The 8,715-nt window shown below is 40.1% G+C and overlaps 1 protein-coding gene across 1 annotated transcript in view; it reads right to left on the bottom strand.

Annotated features, from left to right (window-relative positions):
• Positions 1-5,622: 5,622 nt before the first annotated feature.
• The window catches only part of KLF3 (Kruppel-like factor 3 (basic)), a 38,527-nt gene continuing 35,434 nt past the window's right edge, over positions 5,623-8,715 (bottom strand). The window contains exon 6 of the mRNA XM_006873209.1: positions 5,623-6,030. Within this exon, the coding sequence (XP_006873271.1) occupies positions 5,849-6,030 (182 nt within the window). The 3' untranslated portion in view covers positions 5,623-5,848. The remainder of the gene's footprint in view (positions 6,031-8,715) is intronic.

The following is an 8,715-nucleotide window of genomic DNA, read 5'->3' as shown; positions in this document are numbered from 1 at the left end:
TACCTCTTGAAATGGTTGAGCATCAACAACTTCCTTTTGGTACAGTGACTCTGTGTATTCCTTCCATCTTCTTTTGATGCTTTCTGTATCATTCAATAATTTGCCCAGAGAATCCTTCAATAATGAAAGTTAAGGCTTGAATTTTTTCTTCAGTTCCCCCAGCTTGAGTAATGTTGAGTGTGTTGTACCTTTTTGGTTTTCTGACTCCAGATTTTTGCACATTTTGTTGTAATATTTACCTTTATCTTCTGGAGCTGACCTTTGAAATTTTCTGTTCAGCTTTTGAACAGAAAATTTCTTTTTATTTGCTTTAGCATCTCTACACTGGAGTACAAGTTCCAGTGTCTCTTTTGACATCCATTTTGACCTTTTCCTTCTTTCTTTTCATGTCTTAATGACTTTTTGTTTTACTATACAATGTTCTTGATGTCATCCCACATCTCTTCTGGTATTCAGTCTTTATATTTAATGAATCAAATTCGTTCTTCAGATGATCTCTAAATTCAGGTGGGATATATTAAAGGTCTTATTTTGGCTCTCGTGGACTTGTTTTCATTTTCTTCAGCTTCAGTCTGAATTTGGATGTGAGCAATTGATGGTCTGTTCCACAATCTGTTTTGCCATTGTTTTAGCTGATGATATTGAGCTTTTCCATTGTCTCTTTCCACATATGTAGTCAATTTGATTTCTGTGTACACATCTGGTGAGGTCCAGGTGCATAATCATCTGTTATGCTGTCTAAAGAAGGTAATTGAATTGAACAAATCATTGATTTTGCAGAATTCTATCATGCGATGTCCAGCATTTTTATCACCAAGCCCATATTTTCCAACTACTGATCCTTCCTCTTTGCTCCCAACCTTTGCATTCCAATCATCAGTAATGATCAATATATCTTGATTGCATTTTTGATCAATTTCAGATTGAAGAAGTGGGTAGAATTCTTCTATTTCATCCTTACTGGCTTCAGTGGTTGTTGCGTAAATGTGAATTATAGTGGTATTAACTGGTCTTCCCTGTAGGTGCATGGATATTATCCTATCACAGATAGCGTTGTACCTCATGACTGATCTGGATATGTTATTTTTGATGATGAATGCAACACCATTCCTCTTCAATTTGTCATTCCCGGCACAGTAAACCATGTGGCAGATTCAAAATGGCCAATACCAGTCCATTTCAGCTCACTAATGCCTAAGATGTCAATGTTTATGCGTTCCATTTCATTTTTGACAATTTCCAATTTTCCTAGATTTATACTTCATACAATCCACGTTCCGGTTATTAATGGATGTTTACAACTGTTTCTCTTCATCTTGAGTTGTGCCCCATCAGCAAATGAAGGTTTTGAGGGCTTTACTTAGCGTAGTGGTTACAAATCAGGCTGCTAACCTCAAGGTTGGCAGTTCGAAACTACCAGCGGTTCCGTGGGAGAAAGATGAGGCGTTCTGCTCCTGTAAAGATTTACGGCCTCGGAAACCCTGTGCAGGGTCACTGTGAGTCAGAACCGACTCCACGGTACTTAACAACTCCATTCATGTCATCATGGTCAACTCTACTGAGGAGGCAGCTCTTCCCCAGTCTCATATTGAGTGCCTTCCAACCTAAGGGGCTCATTTTCCGGCACTATATCTGACAGGGTCTCTCTGCTATTCATAAGGTTTTCAGTGACTAAGTATTCAGTAGTTTGTCACTCTTTCTTCCTAGTCTGTCTTCGTCTGGAAGCTCATTTGATACCTGTCCACCATGGGTGACCCTGCTGCTATTTAAAATACCGGTGGCATAGCTTTCAGAATCACAGCAAGTCACAAGCCGTCACAGTATGACCAACTGACAGACAAGTGGTGGAGTACTATGCATGGGTGTTTTTAAATAACATAAGACACTGTACATTCTTTTTGGAAGCAAGTGGGGTCGATAAATGTGCCACAAATGCATGTTTGTACCTTTATGCTGGGTAGTTTGCAAGTTTCTAAGATTTGCATCTGGAAGCCTTCCTGTTGGCTATTCCCAGAAACTCAGATAGCTTTAGGGCTTAAACCACTAAAAACATCTTCCAATTAGATCTTTTCCTATCTATTAGCAGTGATGGATCAACAGAATGGTACTTGAGTTTCTAAGCAGGGTCTCTTAGAGTTACAGTGTTTAAGTTTTCCTTTTTCATCCTGTGCTCACAGCACATATAGTAATCACATGGTCACATTTAATATTCTGATGGTTTTATTAACAAGTATATAATACATATATTGCATACTGTATATAATATATGAGGACTGTACAGTACAAATTTATGTTCACAGTTTGACATGACAAAATGTCATTACTGAATTCCCATTGGACTACAGAGTAGAAACAGAGAAGGTACATTAAACATTCACATCTTTAGTAAGAAAGATTACCAAAATGTTGCAGTATTTGCAAGTATACTAATGCATGCTAAAAACCTTTACCCATTCAGTCTTATTAGCTTATAAAATATATTACACTTTATTAAAAATTTCTGCATAGTTTATACAAGTATTAAAGTACTGTAAATGTAATGAGCCCGCTATAGTTGCAGGTATGGTTTAAGAGATGCTAAGCAGAAAGGTTATTTTGACCCTCTAACACTAAGTACATAACAGGAAAAAAAAAGTGCTATTATGTGTAAAACGTAATATTGTTGTAGCCCTCGTTTAATGTATGTAAGATGGCTTTGTAAATGTATTAAGTGAATTTGCAATCATTTATGAACTGTTAACCTTGACCAAGAATAGAATAAAGACAACTCCCAGCAACTTCATGTATGACAGGAATTCCTTCAAGCCTACTGTGTATTTCCAAACCAATCGAATTACTCTCAAGCCATAGCAGAGACTGTCTTTACAACAATCTAATCAGGAATGATGTGCAGATATACTGTATCACAACAGTCTTTCCAACTACTCATTAGTGCAATACTGATAGTGCAGATGGGTATTTAATAAAATATACATAAACATATAGCGTTCCCCTGTAAGTCTGTTCCAAGGCTCTCGAAACTCCTGCGTATTTAGCATCTCCTTAATTGAACATTTGCTATGTGGCTAACACATTCTCCAAACCAAGCGAATTTATGTTAATGCCCATTTATGATGTAGATTCACATTTTAAAACTCTATATAAAATAGGATGGATTCCGATTTAGTTGTTCAGACTTCCTTTCCCAAGATGACACCTGGGTAATGATGCAATTCGAATCACTGTTGATAGCTAACAATGGCGCATCATTAAAACCCCATGTTCAAGGGCATCTTAAGATTATCTTCTATTTGAGGTCTTCCACAATAACAGCTAAAAACGACTAAGAGACTAAATCTCTCAACTATCATAGTAAAATACAAATATATATATGGAAAATTGGGTAAGGGCCAATTGGTAACTAAAGTATACAGAACAACATGGGAATGAAGAATGGACTCTGGGTTGTTTTTTGTCGAAGAGTCACAATGGATTTTTGCTAATGAATTGTTAACAGAATCCAAACATGCTGAATAGTAACACAATAGACTTTTCTAAGGTCTTGCTTGCTTTTTTGAACAAAATTTAACCACACCATAGCAAACACATTGTTTCATGAGAATCCACAAAGCTTTCTATTAACTGGACTAAATTCGAAGTGAAGTCAAAGAAGATTAAGTCTGTATTTTCCTGTTTTTGTTTTTCCTTCTCTGTGGGTTGGAACACACATAATCTCCATCAAAACAGACATCTTCCTTGCATTGCTACTTAATTCTTCAGTATGTTGTGAATCAGTTCATGAAATGAACTATGAATGTGACTATACATTTACAATTCACACAATCTCTACCTTTTCCAAGAGCCATCTTTATCCCTCGATTAATGTCAGTTACAAAAAAAAAAAGCCCAATCAGAATTCACTCTAATAGTCTAAACAAATTTTGCAGTGCTTAAAAGAAAGAAAATCAAACCCAAGTGCCAAGATAACAAGTTGTTTTTCATTTCTCAATGTCATTTCCTGTAGCTGATTCACAGGGCGGGATGAGAGGGATCTCAGATGTGGGGTCCTCACAGTTACCCTTTATTAGCACAGCGCTCCCCACGCAATTCACAGGCCTCCAGAACCACTCATTCTGGGGTGTTGTACAAGCGATTACACAGTGTGCTCCTCCCAATCAAGTTGTGCTGGATCCTGAGTTGTGGCTGGGATGAATCTGCAGAATTCCATTCTTCTCTCTCCTTTCTCCATCCTTTACCGAGGAATGAAGGTACATTCGGTTACACGCACCTACATTTGACCACCACTCTCCACTTTCTTTGAATTTAGGATCAATGGCATTTCTATGTATGAATTATTTTTCTAGCCATCTGGACTACGGTATGTACTCAAAAGCCCGCTTTTGAAAACTTTCCCAGAATGATGACGCTATTAATCTTCAACATACACATGAGTCATTATTTTCAGCTTGTTCTTCTGACAGCTCTGGTGGTAAACTTTGGGGAATTTTTGAGCAACATATATGAATCCCTGAAGTGTGTTTTTCAGTATATTTTAGAAATCTTGCCTCCAAATAGATATGTGTGCTTCATAACTAGTTATCCTTACAAATAGTGTCACGTAGGTCTTAAATTAATCTACGAAAGCATTAGTTGATCCTTACTTACGATATGCATCAAAAATACAAATGACAGCCAATTTGGCACCTTACAGCTCACACAGAAGAGTTTCTGTCGAGAAGCTATGTGAATAATTTGATGTGGGAATAAATTTCCACTCAATATTTCCCTGTTTGCAAAAAGGCTATTAGCTGGTTGGTAAAAGACCATTCATTTACCCAAAAGATGTTTTAGCATTACTGAGTAAATGTCTTTGTGTTGCCCGTACTATGACTGTTTGTTTATTTATGTTAAGGGCACTGTAGGAATGGAGAGGGTTTCAAGGACGACCCCATCAGTAACTTGGCTTTGCAGTATCGTTTGTATGGTTCAGTCTGCAGAGAAAGCTCTGGCAATGCACTGTACAGCTAGCCCCAGGAAGAAACCTCACTAAATGCCTGTCGCCCAGGAGGAATAGTCGGCTTCCTGCTTTGACCCCCTCTGCATATCCCCACTCAATGCCCCTCTGGTTCTACTTCAGGCTGTGTAACTAAGTACATCCTCAGTCACAGTGGATGAACTGGTACGCAAACCCCACTCCACCCCAAAGCGGTAGCTTTGGCTCACCTCCCAATGGTGGTAAAGACCTCCACACAACTGTAGGCACAGCCGAGGGGAAAAGGCTTAATTTAGATGCAGTGATAAATTCAGGTTGACAAGCAAGATTTGTGGAGCACAGCCAAAGCGATGACCGTATGAGCTCAGCACCTTGCTGAATTGCATGGCAAGCTAACCAGTGTTGGCAAGGGGTCACCATGCTTCTCCCTGTCGAGCACACAATGCGGTCACTGGGAACACAGACATTAGGATGTTTCTGGCAAGGACTAGCAGGCTGATACTGTCATTTCTAATACATTTACTTTGACATTCTTTTGAGGAGTACATGGAGAAACTGATGACTGGTTATGTTAGTTTACAAGTTCCCTTGTTCTCAGTACATTAAACACATCTTAAGAAGGGTTTGCTTAGCATCCCCGGAAAAAAAAAAAAAAAGTGTTCACATTCTTTAGGTCTTACCCGTGGTAAGGAGAGGGAGGATTAGAGAACATCTACTATTGACCATATGGAACTTTTGAATTCTATAAATTCAGAAGATTCAGGCCAGCTGAATCAAAATGAAAACGTACATGTAAAAAATGAGTTAGCTAGTGGGAGGGAGGACTGAGAGAGCCAGGAGGGTGGAGAGTTGCGTTGAGGCAGGAGACGGAGGCATTCACACCAACATGTGGCGTTTCCTATGGAGGGCAAGATGATCAGAACGGGAGAAGCTGCGGTCACAGTCTGGACACTGGAAAGGTTTGATTCCAGTATGTTTCCGGAAATGTCTTGTGAGTTCATCAGACCGAGCAAATTTCCATGTGCAGCCTTCCCATGTACATTTGTAAGGTTTTTCTCCTGAAAAAGGAAAAAGAACAGAACTTAATTTTTCTGAAAGCAAAAGGATATTAATTAGTAAAGTCAACAGGGGTTAATGTTTAGAGTCTTTAAAATCTTGACAAATATTATTTCCAAGATATGCTCCTACTTTGAATCCACAGTACTGGTGCTATTTTTATAAACCACTAAAGCACTGGACTGCAAGGTCAGTTTCAATCACAAGGTCAGCAATTCAAACTCACCAGCTGCTTCTTGGAAACCCTATACAGGGTCACTATGGGTCAGAACCGACTTGACAACAACAACAACAAAAATTCAATCTCAATATTTAACTAGTTCTCAGCCCCCTCCCCCCCACCCCCCCACCCCCCAAAAAAAAACAAGTGGGGGGAGAAAGAAATTTTTCAGGTTCTTAATGTGTATTGTTCTTGGCTGCTATAAGCTGGTCTCCAGTCAGCTGAAGACGACCCTAAGCACACCAAGGTTTTCTTTCTAGTCTGCTTTTGTCTGGAAATTCCACCGAAACCAGTTCAGCATCATAGTGACATACAAGTTTCTGTGGACAGACTTGAAATGCCCTGGCCCGGGTCTACCACTTAAATCCCACTGCCCTCTCTTAAATCATGTAAGTCTGATACTCATGCTGAAGGGCTATCAAATAATTTGGTTTTGCCTTCTGGTGATGGTGATGTTCTTTGTCAACACCATAATTCAGACACATCAGCTCTTCTTTGGTCTTCATTGTCCAGCTTTCACATGCCTATGAAGGAATTGAAAATACCATGGTTTGGGTCAGGTACAACTTGGTCCTGAAAGTGACACCTTTGCTTTTAACATTCTAAAAGCGTTGCCTTTTGCAGCAGGTCTGATTGATGTCATATGCTGTTTAATTTGTTGAAAGCTGCTTCCATGGAAGTTGATTATGGAATACAAGTGAAATGAAATCCTTGACAAATTCAATCTTTTTACTATCACGATGGTACTTACTGATCCAGTTGCCAAGACTTCTGTTTTCTTGACGTCGAGGTCTAATCTATGCTGAAGGCTGTGTTCTTTTATCTACATCAGTTAAGTGCTTCAAGTCCTCTTCACTTTCAGCAAGCAAGGTAGTGTCATCTGCATTTTTCAGGCTGCTAATGAGTCTTCCTCTAATTCTGATGCCACATTCTTCTTATTTGTTCAGCATACAGACTGAGTAAGTATGGTGAAAGGATACAACCCTGATGCACCTTTCCTGTGGATTTCAAACCACACACTATTCCTTGTTATGTTCAAATGACTGCTTCTTGGTTTATGTACAGGTTCCTCATGAGCATAATTAAGTTTTGGTAGAAAATATTGAATATGCCAGAGACTGCCAGAGAACACAGCTGGTTTGGACAGACAGAATGTTCCTTCCAAATGAGGACAGTGAGACTTTGTTTCACATACATTTACATGTTATTAGGAGGATCAGTCCCTAGAGAAGAACATCACGCTTGGTAAATGGGAGGGACAGCAAAAAAAAGGAAGACCCTCTGCCATCCTCCATGAGACGTACTAACAGCGTGGCAGCAACAATGGGCTCAAACATGGCCAACATTTGAGAGGATGGCACCGAACCAGGCCGTGTTGTATGTACACAGGGTTGCTGAGTTGGAGCAACTCAACGGCGCTTAACAGTAGGATTAATAACTTAGAAAACAACTAACGAGCTGTTTTACAACTAATGTTCTACATTAGACCTACTTAGAAGCTTAACCATATGCAATGTTGTTGTTAAGTACCGTGGAGTCGGTTACGACTCATAGTGACCCTGTGCAGGGTTTCCGTGGCTGTAAATTCTTTATGGGAGCAGAAAGCCTCATCTTTCTCCCACGGAACAGCTGGTAGTTTCAAACTGCCAACCTAGAGGTTAGTAGTCCGATTTGTAACCACTACGCTACCAGAGCTCCTTAACCATATGCAATGCTACCCATTTAATGAAAAGTCCAAATCAAAAGTTGGTGGCAGAGAATAAACAAGATGGCGGATCAAATGGACGTGTAGCAGAGAGCTCCGCCAACAACAACACAGAATACCCAACCAAGCAGGCTCAGGGGCTGGTCCCAGAACTCTGAACCACATGTAAAGGAGTATTTAGAAGGTTGGAGGGTTCACACCTGGGGGAATTTGTGTCAAAAGTAAGAAATCTATTGCTTTCTAGTCCGGGACACTCGGCTGCTCCAGGAGCCGCCATCTTGGGTGAGACCACATGGGGGAAAGATCGGAGCGGCCACAGACGCCTGGCAGAACTGCTGAGATAAAGGTGTGGACAGTCTTTTCTTTTGGTATCTGTTCATTGGTCCCTTGCTGTCTGCGCACCTCCATTCTGGTGACTATAGGGGTGCCTGAGCTAGTGGGTACCCCAGCCCCACCCTCGGAGGGTTCCACTATGCATGTGCACAGAATTCCTCGAAATTTAAAGAGACAGTTTCCAATTAAAACCAAACGGCCACAGCCGGCCCTGAACTGCTTCCAACTAGAAAAAAGCCATGAACGGGGATTGTGGAGCGGGACAAGCAGACAAAAGAGGAAATATGCAGAAAATTAAATCCTAAATTACATCAAAATGACCAACAGTGGTATCTTGAAACTTCTCAGGAAGACGAGTGAAAAGGGAAGCCCATTTCCTGATCACATCTACCTGGAGGCATTCAGAAAGCATAAAAAAATACCAAAATA

This window comes from Chrysochloris asiatica, unplaced genomic scaffold (genome assembly GCF_000296735.1).
Source record: "Chrysochloris asiatica unplaced genomic scaffold, ChrAsi1.0 scaffold00230, whole genome shotgun sequence".
NCBI classification, from domain to species: Eukaryota; Metazoa; Chordata; class Mammalia; order Afrosoricida; family Chrysochloridae; genus Chrysochloris; species Chrysochloris asiatica.
The sequence above is the reverse complement of the archived record's forward strand: the minus strand, read 5'-3'. Positions and strand labels throughout refer to the sequence as shown.